Here is a 24,728-nt window from a genome sequence, read left to right as displayed (position 1 = left end):
AGTAATCGTTGGGCCTATTCTCGTGAATATGAAACTCCAGCCCAAACACTTAAAAAAATCGTTGATCTGTTGCTTCTTTCACTGCATAGGCCCTATAGTCCAACTCACCCCCCCTCCCCGGCGGGCTGAACCCATTCTGAATGTGGACACTTTTTCTGGAGTTCTGCCTCTCTCTCTCTCTCTCTACTTTTTCTAGACTTTAGTTAATGAATCAGACGGATCTCAAGCAGTTGACTAATAAAGTCATCAGGTACCTTTGCGAAGAAAATAAAAACATTAAACCCCACACTCTCAAAACAATTAATCCAAAACAAAAGAACAATGGTCTGTTAGGTGGAAAATTGTGATTAAATTAAACTGAAGTTGCAAACCGGTGTCTTGTTTAGTCTTGCAACATGTTTGCATCTATGCGTATTCATAGTTTATACATTAGTAGTAAATGTAATGTCAGACATACTGGGGAGTTACCCTCAATCACCCTTCTTGGGAACAGATCATGAAAACTTCGTCGACTCTTGCGAAAGAGGAGAACGTCAAGGTTGGATAGTTGCCGCATTTTTCACATTTGAATCGTTTCATATGTGGAAACTTGATATGGGTGTGTTCGCCTTCAGTAGACAATAAAAATGGTTGGAGTGGGTAAGCCATAGATCTTTTGAAGGTAGTTGCTTTGATGTTTTCAGTTCAATGCAATTACTATCTATCTTCACAAAGCCAAATGCCGACTTTGTGGGAAAAAAATCAGCTATCCTTGTTTCGACAGGTCTAACAGCAGCCCAATGAAAAGTGTTTGTACATTGCATTTTAGAACTGGAGCAATCAGATTTAAAACTCCTTGAATGCATTGATTGGTTTGTTAAAGTTCATGTGCTTTTTATGAAATAATGACAATAAAGTAAAAGTAAATAAGAAATAATCAAATAATCAATTACATGACATAAATTTACGTGGTTTCGTAGATATTTTATTACTAAAAAAATCATAAGATATATTTCAGGACAATTTTTTATTGTTCAAAATGATTATATTGTACGAAATAAATATATTTATAGAGTTACATGCGGAAAACCTAATTTTTACTTTTATGCGATATTCACTTGAGTGAGTGTTGGGCGTATTGAGCAAATTGTCTGTCTGATTTTCGCTTGAGTGCCTAGTCGAGCAACTGTCAAACGTGATTTGAATGAACTTTCTGTCTAATTTTCGCTCGAGCTGAAAGTCAATCGAGCAAATTTTTTGTCTTGGTGCTTCTAGATTAAAAAATAGTGCCCAAATTTTTTTCCCGAGCAACGTCGACCTATCGGCCCAAGCCTACGCTCCATGGTACAAGCCTAATTGAAAATCTACTAAAAAACTATAACAAATCATTGTTGAGTCGAATCATCAAGTCGGGCCGCAACAATAATAAACTAGGTACCCAACAGTTTTTGTACCCCATCATCTACACTGATAACTTCATTTCCTGCCCTGTTTATTACAGCCTTTGACTTCGAGCTACTTCAGCAGCCTTCTGCTATCTACTTTAAGGTGTCGTTTGGATTCGAAGATGAGTTGAGATGGATTGATATAGGTTGCGAATACAAACCGGGCCTTAAGGTAAGTGTAGCTGGAAAAAAACAATCTTCCTTCAACCATTGCAGAGAAGTGCCAAAACGCTTGGGAGTTCCTGCTTTCTGAAAGCTCTGATTTGCATGTGATGACAAGATTTGGAATGAAACAGAAATGGAAAAGAAGAAGTAAAGGATGGAAATTGCACAAGAAAGTAGCATCTATCATGTGATGATGTGAATGAGCAGTCGGTAAGGAGCATAGATAGGCTAGAACATAATAAGGGGGCTGCATGTGTAAAATAGTGGTCAATCTGTGGGTGATTCGTTACTCTTCTAATCCATTGCGAGAGAATTGTGGTTTTTTTTTTTGGTTCATTTAAGGTTCAAATCTTGATGCCAAAAGAGGGTATTTGATATGTACTTCGGTTAGAAAGGGTTGTTTGGAAGGCATGAAAACAGTTTTGGAATGCAGGTCTTTGCTTAATGTGGACAGACTGTAAAAAAAATTTGTTGCCACCTTTGTGTGAGTTCTCTCAACTGTTATTGGCAGGATTTCTGTCCCCCGTTTCTTTTGTGCATTTTGCAGATCGTTCAAACCTAACATGGTAATTCATTTTAGTAAATTCTCTTGTACACTCTCCATGTACTACAGTACTAGAGTTTCTTCTCTTTCTAATAAAATTTCCTAACCTAAATAAAGTGCAGTATATTAGCAAACAACACGCCTAGGCAATGGAGGATTCGAGGAAGCTTGTTTCTAACATTCTGTGCTGTGATAAGGTTGCTTACTGACCCTGAGGATATTAGAAAAGGCAACAAGGATTGGTTATCCTCCTAAACTTTTGGGTCTGTTAGTAGCACAACCCAAAGAAACAAAGTCTACTCTACGTTTCATAATTAGTCATGTCTGAGCAATCCATTTACACGTTCTATAAAGGTGATTCAGAAGTTTAGTTTCTGCAATTTCAGAATTCAGCACAAAATCATTCATTAAATCACCCAACAAATCTTGCTACTTGTGCACGTAAGGGAACAAATCTTAGCCATTTTCAAAATTCAAAGCAGCATGACAGTAGAGTGGATGCGATAAAGACCTCTTGGTACCTAAGCACCACATGGAAACTGGTGTGGGTGTGGCATTAGGCCTAAACTGGTGCATGGTGGTCCTGCACCCTTATCATACGTCCATTTCAATCTGTTGTTATGTTGATGCATACGATAGCAACCTTTTTATATCTTTTCACTTGGATTTCATCTTGTCTTCCTGCTTTGATTTATCTTGCCAGATATCTTGAAAGGGATTATACCCTTCAGTATTTCCTCTTACTTTCAGAACTCTCTCTGTTTTGTTTCTCTCTGCTGAGAAATCAAATGAGAATAAACAATACAGAAATCAGATGAGAGAATTCCGGTTTCCATAAGAATAAATTCTTAATAAATGATATAGGTGAAGAAAAATAAAAGGTAAATTATGAAAATTGTTAGTATGATGAACTGTTGTTTTTTGTCTTTAATTGCACATGTTGATAATAATGTAGATATTTATACCTTTACCCTCCCAAAACTGAATTGAACCTTCGTCCTTGGCTATGAATTTGACGTCCAATCACAACTTGCAACATAAATGTACTTCACAGTTAACACCTTGACTTTTCTTCTTTCTTTTTTTCTTTTAGATAATAAGGCCAAGAGAAACTTTCATGTGCAAGCCAGCAACCAGATGTAATTTGAAATATTAGCCTAATTAATGGCTTGAAGGGAACATCGGGCACACACAGTACCATTAAATGTTATTTGCTTTTGGTTGATAAGTTAGGTATAACATATCAATCATTTGGCCAAATATAGAAACGTTGCAAAATGATTAAAGTTAGACTGCATTTGGATGTTGAGTTTAGTTTAGTTCTTTATGAATAGTAGTGAGTTGAATAGTTGGGATAGTTATGTGAGGTCCTTCTAAATTGAGTTTAAAGTGTGTTTGAATGTTAATATGAGTTTAATACTGAAAAAGGTTGTGGGTCTCATGTATAAAGATGTGTTAAGTTAAAAAAGGTTGTAGGTTCCACTTGTAAGAATATTTTAAGTTGAGATGAGTTTAGTAATTTAAGAATTATGTGTTTGAATGTTAGATTCAACTTAAAATTAGATTGAGTTTAGCTGAGTCTTGTAACTAAACGTAGCCTTAATCTCAAAGTAGTTTAAAACATGGAAACTAGTGTACTAATTTATCAAATGAAAAATTCTTCTCATCAATCACTGTTCACTATCTCATTCTCTAGATCATATGAAACATACCCCCACACTTTACGAATGAATAATAACTTGTGCATAACATTCATTTTTATCAAATAATAACATTTTTATACCATTGAGACGAACTTCTGTATAATATCATTAACGGGTGACGCTAACTAATATATGCATCACATGAATTAATTATAATGCAAATATTACAACTTATACTACATTTCTGGTCTCTACATTGTTGTCATTATTTCTATTGTTATTTTAGGATGGCAATGGCTAATGGTCGGGGGCGTAGGGGTGAATGACAAAATTAGAAAAGCAAGTCCAGCTGAATGAGTTGGATAGATTAAACTTGCTGTTAACAGATTTGTGCTTATTGCTTGTACCGGCATTGCTTCCATTGCGGAGAACTTCTTTAGAGTTCCCTTTACTTTGTTGTTTTTAGTTCTTCACTAATAGCATAAAGACAACTATTTATGTTCAAGAATTATGGTGAATTTAGATTGTTTTCATTTAATTGGAAGAAAACAAAGCTTAAAAAACTGTCAAATGTCAGTATTTTATAATGTAGGAAAAAGTCACTTTACCGCACAAATCTTACCGTTATATTTGACCGTTTTGTGAAAAAAAATTAATTTTTTTATTTAATAATTAAGATAGTGATTTTTAATGTTTTAAAAATATTTAAAAATAATAAAAAAATGTAAATAAAAAAATTGGATAAAAAAGAAAGTCGGCCCGCTCTACTTGACTTCTAGTAATTTTTCATTTTTTTTTTCATTTTTTATTCACATTTTTTTAATAAATTTAAATATTTTTAAAAAATAAAAAAAAATATACTAATACTTAAAATTACTACTTTAATCACTAAATAAAAATAAATAAATAAATAAATTTTTTTTACCAAACGATACATTTAAGTAATAAGTTTGGAACGATATAGTAACCTTTTTAAAAAATACACTAACTTTACACTAACGGTCACTTGCAGCGACTAGTCCACGCTAGCTTTACTCTTATAATTTAAATTCTTTTGTCCTTTTCAAGAGAAAAATTATTGGTATCAGTCGATAGCGATTGTGCTGTGGTAAAAAAAAAAAAAAAAAAAAAAAAAAAAAAAAAAAATAATTGTATAGTGTGCTATGACTACATGCTATGCAATTGTTCTTTTCATAATGCATATTTTACTAACTGAAAACAAGTCAAGAAATTACAAGCTCAGAATAATTTTTTTACTGTTTTGAATCTTGGAACTTGGAACTTTTAGAGAATGTGAAAATTACCAAAGGACATCATGTTTAAAATTTTAAACCTTCCTAATCTGATTTCCCCAAGGCCTCAAAGAAAGTGAGAAACAATCATTCTATGTCTGTCATTAACTGATCAATTTCAAAGAGACCCCCCTTGATCACATCTTCTTCAGTGCTCCTGATAACTGCATTAATTTCACCATCTTCCCCATCCCCACCTCCAAACCCCACGAGAGCTCCTCGTCACCTATTCAATTTCCTTCCTTCTCTACATCTCTCTCTATCTCATACTTCCACTCTATGCCTCCCAAAGCACTCAATCCATCTCTGGAAATCTTTTCTTCCTAACTGCAACCAAAATCTAACAAATGACCTTTTCCATTAGAGCGCAATCCTAAGCCAAACCAAACCAAAAACCCTCAAGAAGCCTCTCAGAGAAGACATGAACCGAAACCCGAGCAAAAAGTTTGATTGAGAGAGACTGAGAAAAAAAGGAGACACTTTTGAAAGCTTTGTGCATTTCCTCTCGATTCTTCGTTCATGGGCTGCACTTCTTCAAAACCCAACACCCTTTTCCCGGAAAACCCCTCTCATCCTTCTTCTTCTCCATCTTCTGCTTCATACTCTTCAAATTCTTCACCATGGGTCCCCAAAGCTCTCTCCCTCCCAACCCCACTTGTTCACCACCCACCTCTTAGAAAGGGTGATACCCATCACCTTGTATCTCTCACCTCCACTACCTATGGTTCACTCCTCCTCATTGACCGCCCTAAACCCCCAAAAAACCCTAAATTGAATGGTCACGATCTCACTGATCACCACAACACTACCCAGATAAGCCCTATTACGCCAGCTTCAGCACCAGCACCGGCAGACCCAGACCCAGACCCAGACCCAGAGCATTTATCCCCAGACTCTGTAATCAACACCTGGGAACTCATGGACGGCCTCGACGACTTCGACTCCGATTCTGAAAAGCCAGTTTCTTCGATTTTTGACCGCCCAGTCGCCATCCCGAACAAACCCAGCTCGTACCAGTACACGGGCTGTGATGGGTCACAGAAAAAGCTACTTGATTTATTTGAATCAGTGAAAAGCTCGGATGTTGTCTCTGGGAATTCAGAGCATGCGACGAAACCGCTGTGGCAGCATTTATCTGAGGAAGCTTTGCTTGCTAAAATGGACCACAATGTGGTTTCTAGCTATAGGCGCGCATTGTCATCGAGGCAATTGCATATTCAGTCCAGAAGAATGCAATCCCTGGAGTTTAGTCCTACGAGCTATTCATTTTCCAATGGTTGGTACCGTTCGCCAGGCAGTGAAGAGAGAATTGTGATCTATTTTACAAGTTTGAGAGGAATTCGAAAGACTTACGAAGATTGTTCTTCGGTCAGGATGATATTTAGGGGCTTTAGAGTGCCCGTAGACGAGAGGGACATTTCGATGGATTCAGAGTATCGAAAGGAATTACAAAGAGCGCTTGGAGGGAAGGCAGTGAGCTTGCCACAAGTGTTTATTAGGGGAAACCATGTTGGGGGTGCAGAGGAGGTCAAGCAACTCAATGAGGTCGGAGAATTGGCCAAGCTTTTAGAGGGGTTTCCGATACTGGATCCTGGGTTTGTATGCAAGGGGTGTGGAGATGCGAGGTTTGTGCCGTGCCCAAATTGCAGTGGCAGTCGGAAGGTGTTTGAAGAGGAGGAAGGAGAATTGAGGAGGTGCCCGGATTGCAATGAGAACGGCTTGTTACGGTGCCCGGGTTGCTGCTCATGAATGTGGATGGATGGTGCTAAAATCCTGAAAAAAATTATTAAAAGCTCTTGGTCTTTGTTCGGAGAAATTCCTGAAAATGTTGGTGTTGCCACCAAGAATGCCATGAACTTAAATATGTTCAAGACTTTCTTTGAATTTTGTTTTTTTTCGTCTGTCTATGTTTGTTAGGCTTGTGGTTTCTACTGTTCATTCTCTCCCTGAACAACATGAAGTAAAACTTTATTTATTTTTTCTTCTTCTGAAATCTACTTGTCCATTTCATGGAGTAAGTGCCTTTGGAAAAGTTTAATTTCAATTACCTATACCTTTTTCTGTAGATTGACAGAAAGTCGTCAGGAAACCAGGCTGAAAAAGAAAAAAATTCTCTGAATTTCGTAATAAATAAACTCAATCATGCATTGAGTGGAACATATGAAATAGTGCATACTGGTGCAAATCAAGGCATAATCGATTCTGCGTATGTGGGTGGGGTGCATGTTTCTTCTTTCTTCAGTCTTTTTAAAGAAAAAGAGTTGTTAACACCAAGTTAAATGTCATATTTTTCATTACTCATCAACCATGAAATGCCCCATACCCAAACCTCCACATTGCTTGCTCTCATGCAGATTTGGTTTGCCAAATTCACAGGGAGTTCAAGCTGGGAACTTGTGTTTCCTTGACTATTGTAATATAGTAGTACCCTTATTCAGAAACTCCAGAATTTAATAAATGGGTGAAGAAGAAGCACATAAAAGGGAACCCAACTGGCAACAGCTAGGAGACGGGGCCAGTTTCGGTGGGTAAGTGAATAGCACGTGTGGTATAGGAGGGGCTGTTCATTGAAAGTAGAGACAAGAAAATTAAAGGCTAAAAACTTGAAAAAGGACCAGTACCCAACAAAGTTAAACGCACGCTTCACGAGCACTTTCTATCACTGAACAAAAGTCCATAAAACTTCGCTCTGCTATCAAGTGTCGACTCTGATCGGCCCAACACCTTTTACGGTTGAAACAGTGATTCATTCGGACTATTTTTTTAAAATGAAAAATCAAATAAAAATGTTATAATTGATTTTTTTTTTTTTTTTTTAAAAAAGAGAGTTTACTGAGATTCTGTGCAATTGAATGATAAGATTAGACGGTTTAATTATAAAAAAGGGATAAGTATTTTATATTCGTTTAATAATATTTATTATTTGCATAGATTCTATTTTTCATACTTAATTTGTACGATTTGATCTATAAAATTTAAATTTATTTTTTTAAAAAAATAAAATTATATAATTAAATATTTTATTAAGTGTGTAACGTGATATATAAATAATTTTTTATTTAAATATTTAAAAATTAATATTATGTTTATCCCTTTTTATTATATATAAAAATTTTTTTAATAACTAGATATGTTGAGATGAAAGTTGAATATTATTAGTTTAAAATTTAAAATATTTGAATTGTTTATTATATTTGAATAAATCTTTACATCAACTTACTGTTGACTGCAGCCACAACACACCTAACGTGTGGACCAGCTGATGTGCTGCAGTTGATGTGGTACGGTGAGATGCTCAGGTTTGTAGAGGAAAACAAAATCAGCTCAGGTGTGCTACGACTGATGTGCTACAGTGAGCTGTTCCATAGCTTTACTCATTATATTTTATATAAAAATTTTAAAAAATTATAATATAAAATTAGTTGAGATGAGTTTTCATTTTAGATTAATTACATTTTACCTCCTCAAATTTTCATTTAATTTATAATTTACCTCAAAAGCTAATAATTGTATTAAAGTAGACCCTCGTACTTTTAAAACTTCCCAATCGCCTTATTCGTTCTACCAGCAACGTTAAATCTAACGAAAATTTACTGCACGTGCTGCTCATGTGCATAACATTTACTACAAAGATATAATTTTTATCTAATTTATTATCATTAATTATATAAAATATAAAATAATATATACTATCAATTAATAATAAATCATAAATCACTAAATAATTTTTTTATTAATTTATATATGGTTAATGAATATCAAATAATTTCATCATGTGCATAACTTATTCATACTTACTTGTAACTTAGATATAAAATAATTTTATATATGGTTAATGATTAATGTATAAAATTAGTTAAGATGAGTTTTTATTTTGGATTAATTACATTTTGCCTCCTCAAATTTTCACTCAATTCATAATTTGCCTCTAAAACTAATAATTGTATTAAAGTAAACTTCAAACTTTCAAAACTTCCCAATCCCCTCATTTGTTCTACTAGCAACGTTAAATCTAAAGGAAATTTACTGCACGTACTTCTTATATGCATAACATTTATTATAAAGATGTAATTTTTATTTAATTTATTATTATTAATCATATAAAATATAAAATAATATATGCTATCAATTAATAATAAATCATAAATCAGTAAATTATTTTTTTATTAATTTATATATGGTTAATAAATATCAAATAATTTCATCATGTGCATAACTTATTCATACTTACTTATAATTTAGGTATAAAATAATTTTATATATAATTAATGATTAATGATTTAATTGATAATATATATTATTTTATATAGTTAATGATAATAAATTAGATAAAAATTATATTTTTGTATTAAATTTTTGTTAAATTTGACGATGTTGGGGGGAATTGAAAAATTTTAAAAATTTGAGTATCTATTTTGATAAAATTGTTAATTTCGAAATCACATTATAAATTAAATGGAAGTTGGTGGGGAAATGTGTAATTATCTTTCCATTTTTTTAATAAAACCGAGCCTTAGTTTGATTGCTTGATCGAGATCGAGATCGAGATGGAGGAGCAGGATGGGTTTGAAGGAGAGGAGGGGAATGGTGGGATACTGGGGCCGTGCCTGACTAGCTACGTGGACCCTGGAACCTCTGAGAGTCACAGATACTACCTCGCACGCAGAACCGTCCTGGAAATGCTCAGGGACAGAGGCTATGTCGTCCCCAACTCCGAAGTTGAGCTCTCTCTCCAAGACTTCCGGGACCTTCATGGCCAGAACCCCGACCTCGAACGCCTCCGAATCTCCACCACTCTTCGCTCTGACCCTTTGAAAAGGGTAAGGATTTATGGTTTTTGTCTTTGTTTTTTCTTGGAAGTGTCCTCCGTTTGGTTACTGAGAAATTATTGAACGAAATTACTGAATAGAAAGTAGTGCAAGAATTGATATCTTTGTTTCTTGTCTTGGTTTTGAGATGTGCTTGGGCTGTTCGTAATGTGCTACTAATTCTGGGTTTATTTCAGTTAAAGTGCTCTTTTTTTTTCTTGGATGCTAAATGCTGAACATTAAAACCCATCCGTGGTAGCCAAAAGAGTAAGGGCCAATTTGTGTGCATGAGTCCGTGTCACAGGTTCGGTTCCATTTCCCCTGGGATCAAACTGCGATTTAAGCGGAGGACATGGCGGTGTATTGCTGTGCTAGTCTCCCCGGGAGTTTAGGTTCGGGTGACTCCTAAGGGTTCTGCCGTGCAGTGGTTTCCGTCATAAAAAAAAATACTGAACATTAAAGAATTGATATCTTTTAGCATAAGGTTTAGCATTATGTGTGTGCATTTCTGATTGTTCAATTTCTTTATGGGCATTTTGTTCTTCCATAGGTGAACTTAAAACTGCATGTACATTAGGTTTTAATTGTGAGTGGTTTATGGGTGAAATTAAAGTACAACTTGTATTTGAAAGCACGCAATCAACTCGTTTTTCATGTACTTATCGTGTTCAGGTACAATCATTCTGAGCGCAATTTGTTATACCTTTAATTTCAACAGCATTACCTTTATGATTTGAGGTAGCCTTTTCCATTCCCTTAAACCCTTTCTCTATTGTTGGTGGGATTCAATCGCAAATCTCTTGTTTGAAAGCAACAGACTTTAGCAGTTGAGTTACGGGTCTTCAGTGGACCGTAAGAAATATAAAGTCATCCCCTTTCAGTCAGCATTCATCCTTTTTGTTTCTTATTAATGCTACAGTGAATATTACATAGCTACGATCACAACTTAGATTGATTAAAAAGTTATTGTTAAGTTTGCATCTTTTACTGCTTACTATTTCTCCTGCTTAATTTAAATATTTCCAAAACCATTAAGAGTGATAAATAATGCCGAGTGTTCTGTTGTTAAAATGGGAGGAGTTATGTTATCTATTTGTTGGCACTTTATGTGTTTTTTCAAATGTAGTGTTATACAGTAAGCAGGCCTTAATGTTAAATACAATTATCTTTCATTCTTATCTGCAGATTTTGGTAATTTTTTGTGGACCCAGTGTGGTAAAAGTTCATGTGATTCGTAGCATTGCATACCAGATCGTTAACAAAGACACTTTGGGTGGGTTGATACTAATAGTGCAAAACCATATAACAGCCCAAGCATTGAAAGCAGTGGATCTTTTCCCATTTAAAGCTGAAATATTCCAGGTTATTTATCTCTTTGCCTTTTATGTGCACATTTTCCCCATTTTATTCTATCTGAGTGTGTCTCATTCTTGTTATGTTTTTACCGGTTTGGTTGCAAAAAACTTAAGCGTTAAATGGGTTATATGTATCATGTGCATAGAATAGAGATCAACTCCAATTGTCTCCATCTCATGCCCCAATAATCTCACCGTTGCTGTTTTTATCCCAGATCACCGACATGCTTATTAACATTACAAAGCATGTGTTGAAGCCAAAGCATCGCATACTAACTGACCGAGAGAAACAGAGGCTCTTAGAAAAGTACAATATAGAAGAAAAGCAGGTCTGTTACTTTTTATTTCTTAATTTATTGATAAAAAAACCACACTTATCAAAAAAAAAAATTTCTTGATAAAAAAACCGAGGAAATCTGTGAAGGAAATAACTCAGTATATAGATCTTGTCTGATTTTTTTGGTAATGGTTCAAATGTGACGTTGGATTATGGGGTTTTCATGAAGGAAAAAAAAATCTTTTTCGACAATGAATGTGCTAATAGGTCGATGAAGAAGTGTACTTTGAGAAGTTTATCCATTGTGATTTTATTGAGTTTTTTAAGTTCTAGAAGTTATTCTTTGCAAGGGCAGATTTGTTAGGAAATTCTTGGAGATTATGAGAAGGTATATCATGAAATATGATGAAGCAAGCTGCAAGAACAACATTTTAGCATAAGGTTCATGTACAAAAGTACATAATAATCGTAATAGTTCACAGATGTTGTCTCTTTATTAGTAACAATTGGACAGATAGGTTAGTTGTCTTATGTGGTGAGTTGCAAAGTCCTGTGAAATAGGTTAGTTTTGTCCTATGGTCAGTCTATATTTTAAATTAAGGTTCCATGAGATGTTTGTTAAAAATATATGCAGTGTACCATAACCAAACTTTCAGACCTGGAATCTCTATCTTGGTCAGTCTAAAGTAGGAGACATTTTCTCAATGCTTCTTCCCTTTGGGGTTAGCCCATAGTTATTATTTTTATGTTAATTCTCAGATTGGCATAAAGTGTTATTTCCTCTATATCTTATATACTTTGTTGAAAGCTTGATTCAGATCTGTATTTCCCTCCACTAAAATGGCTGAACGCCTTTTGGGGGTTGTTGCTGTCTCAAGCTGCACTTTGTAGGAAGTGTGGTATCATTACCTAAGGAAGCAGTATGCTATCTTAATCTACTCTTTATACTAGCGAGAACCATGATGGAAGAAAATGGAAGAGCGGAATTCATTGATACTCTCCCCAATTAATAGAGACTTTTGCATGCATTCTGGAAATAAAGAAATTGATTCAATTTCCATTCTTTGTTTTGTAAGAGTCTGCATATTTTCATATTGGAGGGAGGAACTCATAGATGCCTGGTTACATAGTTGCACTGAGGTTGCATCTAGATCCGAGGATTTGAGCTCAACAGATTGATAAACAATTGTTAACATAATCTTTTATTTTTTATTAAAATGGATTTGATCTATAAAGGTTTTGCTCCACCATAATTTCCTGTGTTATGAATCTGAACAAACATCTGACACCTGATCATTTCAAACCTGTGTTGAAATCCAGCCTCGAATTCTCAGCATAAATAAGTTGTCCTTAATCTGGTCATGTTTCCTCCAACTCAAGGTTAATATAGGTGCTAATACAGCCAAGTGTATCTTTTGAATTTGTTGCCATAAATGCTTTGCTAGAGAACGGCTGGTCTTTGTAGCCAAGGCTGCCATGTGACATAGTGGTGTTTTCACTTCCCATTCAAGGCATATGCATATGTTTTTTTTTTTTAATATATATATATATATATCTAAATTGCTCAAAGTCAAGTCTTTTACTTCGGGTTTGATTTTCTTTCTCCAGCTTCCTCGAATGTTACGAAAAGATGCAATTGCAAGATACTACGGGCTTGAGAAGGGGCAGGTGGTGAAGGTAAGCTATGGTGGTGAAAATGAAATCACCGAGTCGCATGTAACTTACCGTTGCGTCTGGTGATTCTCTGCCTTTGTGCTATGTCTCTCTTTTTATCTTCCTCCTGAAGTTTTAGGATGTTTTTGTTCTATGCATTGTGCGGCGTTATGCCTCTTGAACACTCGTTGGGTTTGCTAGCTATGATACTTGGTAGTGATGTGTGCTTTCCGTACACTCAGTGTAATTAGTCCGTATGGGGCAGCTACGGTTGCTGTTTTATGAACATTTTGCTTGACTAGTTGTTTGTTTTTGGTGTATAGATGCGGTTTTGGCTCTCTTTGAATCGTTACATTTTCGATTACTATGATCCTTGCTACCCATTTTAGGGGAAAAGATTGGGTTGGCGCACTCATTGATCTATAAACTCATTAGATTATGCAAATCTAAAAAAAATGAGGAGTTTGGATAATAGAGTCCAAAAATATACTGCATTTGAATTTCACTGTAGTTAGACCAAAGGGAATAAAAATACTTTCTCAACTTTGAACTCTCTCTTCCTCTACCTAACTGCTCTAGTGCTGTGTTTTAGAAATGAAATCCTCTCTTTCTCTCTCTCTCTCTCTCTGTCTCTCTCTCTCTGGGTGAACTAGGGGCTAAAATATTTTTCCAAAATTACGTTTGTTATTAGAAAGTTCTTGTAGAATTTCATCCCTTTTTTTTTTTTTTTTGGTTTATAATTGTGGGGTGATGCAATTTTTTGACTTTTAAACTTACCTAGAAATAGGTGATATTTACTATTAATAAGAAAAGAAATAAAAACAATATTTCCTTGTTGCTCTTAATTTAGAAAAAAATTTAATAGGAAAAATAATTTAGAAAAAATATTATTATTAAATTAATAATATTTTTTTTATTTTAATTAATAGATGGATAATTTAATATGGAAATAAGTTTTAAGGGAAATAATTAAATATAAAATCAAGTGAGAGCATCTTCATTGGTTTGGTCAAATTTATTTTCAAAATTTAGTTAATATCACATTTTTTTACATTTGTCTATTCCATTTAAATTCAACTCCTACATTAGATTATCTATTCGCTCTATATAATAATAAAATATTATTAATTTAATAATTTTTTATTTAATTTATTTTTATCACATTTTGTATCTCTACCAATTAAATGTTAATAATAATTATATTCTAATTAAATTAATATTAAAAAAATCATAATTTCAAGTCATTTAATTCTAATAACAAAAAATATTTGATTAAACTCATTTAAAATTTTATCTAAATTTCTTAATTACAAATCAAATAGTATTTTTGTTTGGAGTGAAAAATTAATATTTTAATGTTTGTTTGGAGTGAGAAATTAGTATTTTAATGTTTGGTGAATCAATTGTGATTCTTTATATTTGGTCAACCACTGTAATAAAAGTTTAAATTATTTTAGATTTGTCTAATTTAATAAGGGATGTTTTTGACGTCAATTATATAAATTTTAGCCAATCTCTTCGTTTGGCCAAGTCAATGAGAATGTTCTGATATTATATAAATTTTATATTTACATTTATATAATTCAACGAGGATGCCCTAGAGAGAGACAACTGGTTAAATCTATTACTACCCAATTTCACGTGTTACTATCGCACAGCACGTATATCTATTATGAGGTCTACGCATTGATGTTACTTAAATGTAATGCGTTATATTTTTTATATCAATTTGAGTTATTTTACATTTGCATTGCCACCCAAGTCGAAGAGCTTTACAAAATCTCCTGCTCTTAATCCAAGCACCTTTACACGATTTTTATAACAAAAATAAAAAATCCCTTGCATAATATTCTTCTTCAAATATATGTTTAATCTATTTAAAAGATCTTTCGAGTCTTGATGCGAAAATTATTTTAAGGTTAATTGCAAAATTATTAATTAAATTTTCACATTTTTGCAATTCAAGATCCCGATGCATTTTTTATTTTTTTTTATAATTGCATTAAATTAGATTTTTTTTGTTAAATTTTCAAATATTTCAAAATTTAGGCCTCAAAACTAAAAAATCTAGTACGAAATTGATATTTGTGAATCGAGAATAAAATTCTATATATTTTAATTGAATGTCGCTAACTTTTTCAAATATTTCAAAATTTGTCAAAATAAATAATACATGAGATTCACAAATATCACCGAGAAGAGACTTAACGATTCAGTGAGTCAACCCAGCCGGCACCTTGGTTTCCTTGCGTAAAAGGTACTCCTCTCTTCTCTCATTCTCAACTTCGTCTGGTTTTCTCTCCATTTTAGGGTTCTTAAATTGGTTGGTATAATTTCTTATCGTAATTGTCCGTCGGATACCACATTTTCTTCTTTCTTCGTAAGCCCGATAGTTCATTGAAAAAAGTATAAAGGAAAACAAGTAACTAAAGAAAGAAAAAGAGGATGAGCGATCCTCCGGTGACTGAAGCGAAGAGCGGTTCCGATGCGTCTCGAATTTCGGAACTTCAGAAATGGTTGGCGGCCCGATTTGGCGATGCCGGCAAAGAAGTTCCCGATTTCGAATACACCCCGAGAAGCGTCGGTTATTTGCACACTCTTCTCAACATCTCCGAAGCCAAGGAAAAATCTGCCGACATTGTGGCCAAGGATTTCCGGCGAAAAGCCGCCGAGTACCGCTCTCAAGGTCCCTCCCACTCTTTCATGAGTCACTCTGTTGTGCGATTGTTATTAATGTGCTTTCAATTCGACGTATTTTACCGAATTTTCCACATATTATGTTGTGAAAATGTGTACGATAACTCTGTTACAATCGTGATGTCAAATATAACTTTTGGCGTAATGATGAAATTTTACAGCCATGTCAATTTGTAGTAGAAGACTTGCAATACTTACTGGATGTATAGTCTCATCAAGCTATGATTTGTTAATATGGTTTCTGTAGCTGCAAGGATTAGGGAGATATTGGAGAGCGTGGGGCTGGCACAGGATAGTTTGCCATCAAATGTGGTTGGGTCGGCGCAGGTTCTAGCAAATGTGGCAAATTTGTTGAATATAAGAGACACCGAGCTAAGTAGGTGGGTTTTGCCCATTGATCTGTAAGTTTTATTTTCTTTAGTGTTTTGCATTCGGTTCGTGGAGACTAAGTTGGACAGACGCATTTTCTAGTTTTCTAGTAGCAATGGGGGATATATCTTTGAGGAAGAGTGGTGTGGAGGAGAAGAGGGCTAAAGTACAAAAGGAATCCAAAATTCTTCTTGATTACACCCGAAAGGCAATAGCTAGGCTTACCTATCTGAAAAGGTAAAATTTTAAATGGATACGGAAAATTAGGTGTTTTTTTTAATGCATTGATTCTAATGTTCTTACGTGGATTGCCGCTTTTGTGCCTTTTAATGAAGTTTTGTTACTTATCAAAAAGTATTGTTCTTAAATTGTTATACGTGGCATTTAGAGAATATATTCAATTTGTTAAAGTGATTTTGGTTTTTGTTTCAAATTTGAAAACCATCTTGATAGGACGCTGGCACAGTTAGAAGATGATCTACCTCCATGTGAGGCTCAAATGGAAAATTGGAAGACGAACTTGCAAGTTATGGCTGCAAAGGAGCGGCAATACATGCAACAGTGTGCCAACTACAAGGTATTTCATCTTTGGTTCTGTGTATGATCACTGTCTAGGTAACATTAAGTTTCAATGATAGTGATAAAAATGTGAATATCTGACTTGGAGCACAAACATTTGATGTTGATAACTTGGTTCCAGCTGTCTCTTTGTTGAAACTTGGTTCGCTAAGTTAGTATTCTGTCGAATTATGCATTATAGGTCAATACAGAACCGTCAAGGAAGAAGGTTATCTCTATTGCCTTTTCAAATAGCTTTGTTCGCAAGTGTGGGTTGAAATTTTAGTGGAATGTGAATGCTAGGGAGTGGTGCCTCTATGTGAGCTCTTTGGGATGTGACAAAGCGCATGTACTTTTTTTATGTTGAAAATGATCAGATTTGTTGGGAAGAATCGTAATGGACTTTTTCATTTTTCTTTGTTTTTTAAATGGGATTGTTCTACATGTTATGAGGATTCTATTATCTGGTCTAACCTGCATTTTTCTTATTCATTTAAAGTTATTCTGTGGTTGTCTCATGTTAGAATACTTTTGGGACAGGCAGTACTCAATCGTGTCGGCTACAGCCCAGAGATTAGCCATGGAGTGTTGGTTGATATGGCTGAGCACAGGAAGGAGTTAGAGAAGAAAACAAAGCCAATACTCGACACTTTGAGGAGCTACCAAGACTTGCCTCCGGTAAAAAACAAAATTTCTAATTGCGTAACAATGGATCCCTGTCACTTGTTGGTTTCTATATTTTTGGAAAGATAGAGAACTCTAAATTTGTGATTATTTTGCTTCATGCAGGATAAAGCTTTGGCTGCTTTGGCAATTGAGGACAAGAAAAGACAGTATGCAGCTGCTGAGAAGTATCTTGAAGATGTCTTGCATTCAGCTCTTGCCACTTCGGAATAACTCATGGAGGGATTGCTTAATTCATGAGTAATTGTTGCCGTATATCTGGACACTGGGTGAGTACGTATTGTTGATCAGATTATTTCTGCTGAGTATTCTCTCTCTTTGAATTTACCTGCTTGCCGTTGGTCTCTGACAACGAAATCTTCATTATTATTGAATATTGGAACAGTAAGACCGATGGAGACTCTAATATATGTAACAAATGGTCGATATATTTTGAAAAGTTTGGAACTATTTTTGGCTTAGTAACGTCCTAGCCATCTAGGCCTCCATGAATATAGGAGTAATCGTATATACTATACTTTTATCTCACTTTCTTCCAACTTCATAAACATGAACGATGCCACATCATATTGGGACGATATGGTAACATGTTGAATTTTCCATTCACAATGGTACCGTAATAATACTGTATACATCTACAACAGTTCTTAGTAAGACCAGGAGAATCTCGAGTCCTTTCCTCTTTTTGGTCGAGCGGTTGCAATAATATATTATACATGATATTGAACCTGTTAATTGCTAGCGAAAGGATTCAATTATTGTGCGGATGGGTCGCATTGTTTTCAATTCAGTCGCATTTTAATAGGTGTAAAAGTCGGGATATAAGTTTAACCAATACAAGTTTGAAATGGCAGAGCATGCTAGTTTCGTGGTGTTGGAACACAAAAATAGATTGCAATTTGTTCGGTCGATCCATACTAACATACACGGGTACTCGCGCCTTAAAGTGAAGGTTCCAAAACAATGCAGATTTGCAACCAAAGATAGCCGCAGCTTGGATTCATTCTTCGCTGGACTTTGTAGAGAAAATGACATCCTAAACACAACGCAATCCATCCGCCTCAAATAGTGGTAAAATTATAAGCCAGGGCACATGAAAGGTAGTATGGTTTCTATATGCTATAAGCCTATACCCAGTAACCAGTTATTATTCAAAAAAGCCTTCCTCCATAACATGAAAGGAGTCCAAATTCGGTAATCGTTCTGAATATAGCCATTTATACATTCCTTATGTCGAAAACTCAAAACATTCAACTTAAGATGTGGATCAATTCTTAAGATACGAGTTGTCTGACATCTCGGCTTCTCAAACAATCAATGATTGTATTGTTCTCAGTTCTTGCGAGCTAATGCTGCGGCAATTCCACCAACAATAAGCCCAACAGCGGTGGCCGTGATGCCTATTCCAATAACACCATCTGCATTCCAAAAAGATGTTTCAAATTGCTTTAGTACAATGCCACTTTGTGACAAAAAAGCTTAACTAAATTCCAGTCATTACCTTTAGCAATTTTATCTTCAATTGTCTTCTTAAGAGTCTGAGCCTGCCTCCAATCAGGTGCAATCTACAAAATCAATTGTTTCAGACAATAGTACAATAGAAAAAATGTTTAGAAGTGCATTAACAAGCAGTTGCAAATTTGCTAAAGGTAATGATTGGAATAAGAAAATTCATGCATGCAGGTTGCAAATTTGTAAATGAGGATATAAGAAAAAAGGATAGTTGTTCAAACAAAATCTCATTATATGAGCTTAAAAATGATTAGTGTGACAACGATTCACCCTTAGTAGAGACATATTTCCACTCGAGATCTTCCCATAAGAAATATTCTCACATTTCAGCACTGACTCACCCTTCAGAAAGAGTTATTGCTGTAGAACAGTAATGAGTTTGTTCACTTCAAAAATTATAGTCACATGATTAACAGGAAATGTTGATGATCACGACAGAATACAAATCCTAAGTCGAGCTTGCTTATAAAATAAACCAATCACACTGATAACAAATTGAAGCTTCTAACAGAGGAAAATAATGGCCACCAAAAAGAACAAGGATATAAAAGACCCACTCTAAATACTACTCTAGAACAGACGCTGTTGCTACCATTATAAATATTTCAACCTCTTTATGAACATTTACACCTATCAAATGGTATACGAACCAGAGAATAATTCAAAGCTCAACCAGGTTGAAAAGGATATGACCTTTTGGTAGGAAAAATTTCTGTTACCTTAAAAAAATTCTCTTTTTACATTCAATTTCTTGTTGTACTATAATAATCTTATAGTTCCAAGCACATGTAAAAGTTTTCATATAAATAAAAACGACCAGTAAGACCACTGAATGGGAATTTAGGTGTCGCAACCCAAAAGTAGAAAACAGTAAAACAACCTCTAAGCATTGCTCCACAAGCTGCCGACTCCTTGAACAATCACCACTTCTGTAATATCCGACAGCCAAGAGATAGAGCTTCTCCCTCTGCTGCAAAGGGCTGCTGGTATAGTTGGCCAAGGAAGCTGCAATTGACAGTTTTTTATGATTCAAAAAATAATTTTAGGATTAGCAAACTCCAGCATTTCCTAACATCTGACATCTGAAGCTCGTGCATCAAAGACAAACTAAACAGAAAATTGCATCACAGGAGAAAAGTTGGCCGAAAGATTAATATTTCTTAGTTGTCTTTATTGAACACAGAAAATAATTCAATTGAGGAAAGAGGAAGGGAAGTGAGTCCCCCTCATTTTTCTTTTTAGTGCTTTCCAGAGGATTGGGTTCCAACAGTGTATCTCAGGATAGTGTTATGAGAAACCGCATTCATAAGGATTTCCTTGGTTGATTTATTACCTTCAAGCATTGCCATCCCACGTTGCACATCTTCTGGTTGTCTTGAATGAACAAGAGCCCATGACAACCTCATAATGCTTTCACTCTTACGTTCATCTGAGTCTCCAGCCTCTGCAACTTCTCTCTCACAGCCCTACCAAGACATAATAAGGCTTGCGTGAAGACAATATCAAACAATGAATAAACATGGCAGTGTGCAAACCAACATGGATCAATTGATCGCTTGATATATCAGTAAAGAAGGGGAAAGTGACTTAAAATGGTCCCACTTACATAATCGCTAAATATTAAAAAAATTGCTAAAATGTCCAATGTGCAACGTTCTTCCCCAAATGCATTTCATGACTCTCACATGCAATTTGACAATGCAATGAGACAAATATATAATTGCTTGGTACCAAAATAAGGATCATAAAAAAATGAGAGATAGGGACGGCAGATAAAATGAGATTGAAAGTTCAACTGAACATGTAAATGAGAAGGGGGAAAATAGAGAAGAGCATCTATGCCATGATATAAACAGTGGTTCATGGTAATGACACATAAGGAAGACAAACATGGATTTAATCACGCACACGCCCACCACATACCCAAACTTATATCTATTAGTATACACATGTATGCGTATATAGCGATCCACACCTGCCTAGACGTCGTGAATTTTGGAAAGGGAAAATACTACACCATATAAGCTTCTATTGCTAACATTTTGATATTTTAGGCTATATATGTATCCATTCATGCTTCCATCTACCCTATATCTTTAACCATTCTTAAATTGCAGACAGAATTGATATAGCCTTGCTTCCTGGGGATCCTAACGAGCTTAAAAATCCAATTTGGAAACTATAATACATTCAATAGAACCTAGTTCCAGATCAGTAGTTAAGCCAACAAGGGCTGCAACACCTGTGTGATTCTCCTGAGAAGCAGTAATGCACCAATACCCAGCTAAACCAATTTCAATGGAGCAATCACTAATGAACTAACAGTTTGATATTTTCTAGCAGTAACAGGTTTCTCGCAGGGAAGTCAACAAATAAAAATTTTAGCAAATTGCAGAATAAATGACTGGAATAAATGACTGAAGCCAACGACTCTAGCATCTCATCACTAATGAACTCGCAGTTTGAAAACACTTTCCCATAGCAAGAAGTTTATCGCAGGAAATCGAAAACATTGTGATCAACGTAACAGTCCAGTGTAGACAACTAAATTCGAGGGCTCTAGCCCCTTCGACCCGCCTTCTCCGGTTATGAAAAGCTTGAATAACTGTAAGGTTAATTATCCCTAAATAATCCCAAAAAAACAAGGGAACTCTCTTTATCTACACAGAAGACGCTAATAGACACCTCTAAGAACAAAACATAAAATAGAACAACGTGGTTGAATTTGAAACAAGAAAATATGAATTCACACATAATTGCGACTCAAGAACCTCCCACCCCCGGCGGCCCCCAGAACGGAAAAAAAGAAAAGAAATAAGAAGGATCAATTGGATAAATTAAATTAAATTGTTTTTATATATTCCAATTTATGCTTGCTTACAAGGATAATGTCGCGGTCGCACCAAGGGATCTGATCGCCGCCGGCGAAGAATGAACCGATGGAGTCGAAGAACTGGCTGATCTTGGCGTCCATGGCGTTTGGTAATTTGGTTTACGGAAATTCAAGTTGCAGTGCTTTGTTTCGGGAGTTAAAAACTTAAAAAAACTCGAAACTTTTTTTTTTTTTTAAAAAAAGGGAATAAAAAGAAAAACGATAATTGAAATGGACACTTGGCAATAACATAAGGAATCCGCGTGGCATGCCCGTCTTTTATTGAACCTCACAGAAAAAAAACATTGGCACTTGATATTTGCCACCTTACCATTGGCACGGTCTGTTTGGATGTCTTTGTTTTAGTCTAAAAACTGGCTGCCTCTAAACTCTATTCCCCCGTCAATTTTATAAGGAAAATATCGCACGAATAATGTTACAGATTGATGTAACATAATATCATTCGTTAAATTATAGAATAATTTTTATTATAAAATAAATTTTATGAATTATATAAAATTACATCAGTTTGTAGATTATTTTTATATAATCCTTTTATAACTGTAGCAGTACTCATTTTATAAAGTCCACCGTCGGTGAAGATATGGAAGTTTTCCACCGTATTTAGGCGGTCTTAGTTTCACCACGCATAGTGTTAGTTTTATGGTCGAAATTTGGAAATTAAAGGCTGAAGAAATCGTAGCAGGAGAGAAATAACATCAAGACAAAGAAACTCGAAATTTCTACGAAAAAAGGGTACATATCTGGATTTTATTCTCCAATTAGTGGTAGCAGTTTCATAACTTCAAAGGATAAGAGAAGTCCCAACTTTATATTTCCTTCTGTTTTCTCACACTTGTATGACCAGACAACATACCGAGTGAAGACATCTCTTTCATACCTCCCATTTCTTCTTCACTGCGAATTGCTATAGCATTCAAAGGCAGAATTTTGTTGCATAGAATGGGAGAGTGACAAGAAACAATTGGTTATTGCCAAGGGATGGATTCATCATTCCTATAAATGTGTCAGTGTCAGTTTTCCCTACACTTCCGATTCTCAGATAAATAGGAAATGTCACAACCTTTTGGTCCTATCCCATCTTCTGTCCAAACATTCTTAAAATCCTCGATCATATCATTGCTCAAAAGCTCCACACCATTCTCCCTGGCTGTTTGATAAGCTGACCATGATCTTATGAATGCAAAAAAAATGATCTAAATCCATCAATCTCTCGGTTACAAATTGAAATGGCCCTGTGTGATGAGCTCCATCCACCGGCTCAAATGGAAAATCAATGCTCCTATATTTATCATCCCACAATTTGCGAGCAGGCTCCCAATAGGGGCCTGCAACAATGTCGTAGAAGTGTTGGAAGACTACGTCAACCTTGTCATTAACTTCTGGCATGGTGTAGGTCCATGCACAGCCATTACACCATGAGGTTTTTTGAGTACCCATTTCACTTCTTGGTAGAATCTAGGGAGGTCAAACCAGTGCAAGGCCGCCGCCACAGTCACAATATCGATGCTTGATTGCGGTGCAATATTGCATTCAAGCTTGGCTGCAGACATGGTGGGAGGGGTGTGTTGGTATCTTACATTGGGTAGCCTGAGTGCAAATGCCAACTGTTTGGAGCTTGTGTCTGTGGCTATAACATTCTTGTAGATCCCAGTCAGCTATAAGGGGAAAAAAAAAAAAGAAGTTAGAACAATAGTCTACAAAATGCAAACGTTTAACGCCTCTCTAGTTGATACGAATAGGCAAACACAATCTTTTATTTTTTAAGGTTTGAAGGAAGGCCTTCACTACTTTCCCTTCATAATTTCTTTTGTGGGTACGCATTGCAGTCAAACTTCATATTCGTGTGGTCCAATACCATTTGGGATTTGGGGTTCCACAACCCAGGGACTAGGTCTGTATTTTCCCATTCATTGTTTTTTGAACCTATTTTGTCCGATTAGTTTATGCATTTTATCATACAAAAGTTGATCACAACTTTCTCCGTTGGGCTGGTGGAATGCTGTAATCTGCAGAAAATGCAAAGTAGATAATGTAAAACCTATGCCATGAATTTTTGGGATGTTAATCAAGGATCTGTTGCTCCAATTGTGGCATAAGCTCAAAGATGGTAACGTTTTTACCGCACATTCGCATTAAACGGGACATCCCATCGGCAACAAGATGTTGCAATTTCTAAAGGGAGGAAAGGGGTAAGGGGAAACTCACAGATCGAGCAGCCTGACCGCTTTCGGTTCCCACGTCCCATGCAAGGTCTTGACAGGGTGTCTTAGAAGTGATTAATTCAAATAATTCTGGAGGGTAGCTGAGCCGAGCCTCCGCGTACAGCACTGCCTGCTTGATGAACAATTCTGCCATCTCTCTCTCTCTCAACAAATTTTCTGGGTTGGATCTCTTCAACCTCGTCTAAAAGTTGGATCTATTCAACTTGGGAACGGCTCTTCTCCCATTTTCTCTCGTAAAAGACGCATGTTCGATTGCCAAAATAACTCCAATGACAAGCACTTACTCCAACGGCAGTCAGGTCTGTCAAAAGACACACTTTAGCATTACTGTTTTTTGTTTTTTTCTTGTTTTATATTCTATAAGTAGGATTTTATTTGAAAAAGAATTAAGATAGAAAATAAGAGGAAGTGAGAGACCTCAAACAAATATCACATATTTAAATTTATAATATTAAACTAATGTTTGGATGATTCTTTTAATGTGGCACTATCATGTAATACCATGTAGTTTATTAAAAAAATAAATCAAAACATAAACACAAAAGGGTAGAGGTAATTTAGAATTTCAATTTTTTTTCTTTTTTATATTTTTTGGACAGTCTTTTGATTTAAATATATTAATTATGGTG

The 24,728-nt window shown here is 35.3% G+C and overlaps 4 protein-coding genes and 1 pseudogene across 10 annotated transcripts; 3 read left to right on the top strand and 2 right to left on the bottom strand.

Moving 5' to 3' along the window:
* Positions 1-5,196: 5,196 nt before the first annotated feature.
* Positions 5,197-7,050, top strand: LOC121267874 (uncharacterized protein At3g28850-like). Its single transcript, XM_041171971.1, has 2 exons — positions 5,197-5,885; positions 5,934-7,050. Exons 1-2 carry the CDS (start codon positions 5,588-5,590, stop codon positions 6,815-6,817), a joined length of 1,182 nt encoding a protein of 393 aa, XP_041027905.1. The 5' UTR covers positions 5,197-5,587; the 3' UTR covers positions 6,818-7,050.
* A 2,440-nt stretch (positions 7,051-9,490) lies between these two features.
* LOC121266901 (mitochondrial fission 1 protein A-like) lies at positions 9,491-22,028 on the bottom strand. Of its 2 annotated transcripts, XM_041170753.1 has the most exons (6): positions 21,863-22,028; positions 20,315-20,447; positions 19,862-19,986; positions 18,971-19,034; positions 18,788-18,887; positions 9,491-9,518 (listed from the first exon to the last, which is right to left on the bottom strand). In XM_041170753.1, the coding sequence occupies exons 1-5, from the start codon at positions 21,953-21,955 to the stop codon at positions 18,802-18,804; spliced, it is 501 nt and encodes a 166-aa protein (XP_041026687.1). In that variant the 5' UTR covers positions 21,956-22,028; the 3' UTR covers positions 9,491-9,518; positions 18,788-18,801. The 2 variants fall into 2 exon arrangements, with proteins under 2 accessions (XP_041026687.1, XP_041026686.1); XM_041170752.1 differs by lacking the exon at positions 9,491-9,518 and having other exon boundaries at positions 18,617-18,887.
* On the top strand, positions 9,555-13,468 carry LOC121266900 (DNA-directed RNA polymerase V subunit 5A-like). 3 transcript variants are annotated; one of them, XM_041170748.1, is made up of 4 exons: positions 9,555-9,888; positions 11,062-11,238; positions 11,447-11,560; positions 13,117-13,468. In XM_041170748.1, the coding sequence occupies exons 1-4, from the start codon at positions 9,616-9,618 to the stop codon at positions 13,246-13,248; spliced, it is 696 nt and encodes a 231-aa protein (XP_041026682.1). In that variant the 5' UTR covers positions 9,555-9,615; the 3' UTR covers positions 13,249-13,468. The 3 variants fall into 3 exon arrangements, with proteins under 3 accessions (XP_041026682.1, XP_041026685.1, XP_041026683.1); XM_041170751.1 differs by having other exon boundaries at positions 9,561-9,888; positions 12,400-13,207; XM_041170749.1 differs by lacking the exon at positions 13,117-13,468 and adding an exon at positions 11,621-11,953 and having other exon boundaries at positions 9,561-9,888; positions 11,447-11,582.
* LOC121266897 (AUGMIN subunit 1) lies at positions 15,304-17,930 on the top strand. 4 transcript variants are annotated; one of them, XM_041170745.1, is made up of 7 exons: positions 15,304-15,418; positions 15,547-15,847; positions 16,106-16,238; positions 16,330-16,464; positions 16,681-16,804; positions 17,326-17,463; positions 17,575-17,930. In XM_041170745.1, exons 2-7 carry the CDS (start codon positions 15,607-15,609, stop codon positions 17,680-17,682), a joined length of 879 nt encoding a protein of 292 aa, XP_041026679.1. In that variant the 5' UTR covers positions 15,304-15,418; positions 15,547-15,606; the 3' UTR covers positions 17,683-17,930. The 4 variants fall into 4 exon arrangements, with proteins under 4 accessions (XP_041026679.1, XP_041026678.1, XP_041026680.1 ...); XM_041170744.1 differs by having other exon boundaries at positions 15,306-15,418; positions 15,576-15,847; XM_041170746.1 differs by lacking the exon at positions 15,547-15,847 and having other exon boundaries at positions 15,310-15,418.
* A 762-nt stretch (positions 22,029-22,790) lies between the features above and the next one.
* Positions 22,791-24,232, bottom strand: LOC121267948 (annotated as a pseudogene).
* Between the last annotated feature and the right edge of the window lie 496 nt (positions 24,233-24,728).

This window comes from Juglans microcarpa x Juglans regia, chromosome 5S (genome assembly GCF_004785595.1).
Source record: "Juglans microcarpa x Juglans regia isolate MS1-56 chromosome 5S, Jm3101_v1.0, whole genome shotgun sequence".
Lineage (NCBI taxonomy): Eukaryota > Viridiplantae > Streptophyta > Magnoliopsida > Fagales > Juglandaceae > Juglans > Juglans microcarpa x Juglans regia.
The sequence above is the reverse complement of the archived record's forward strand: the minus strand, read 5'-3'. Positions and strand labels throughout refer to the sequence as shown.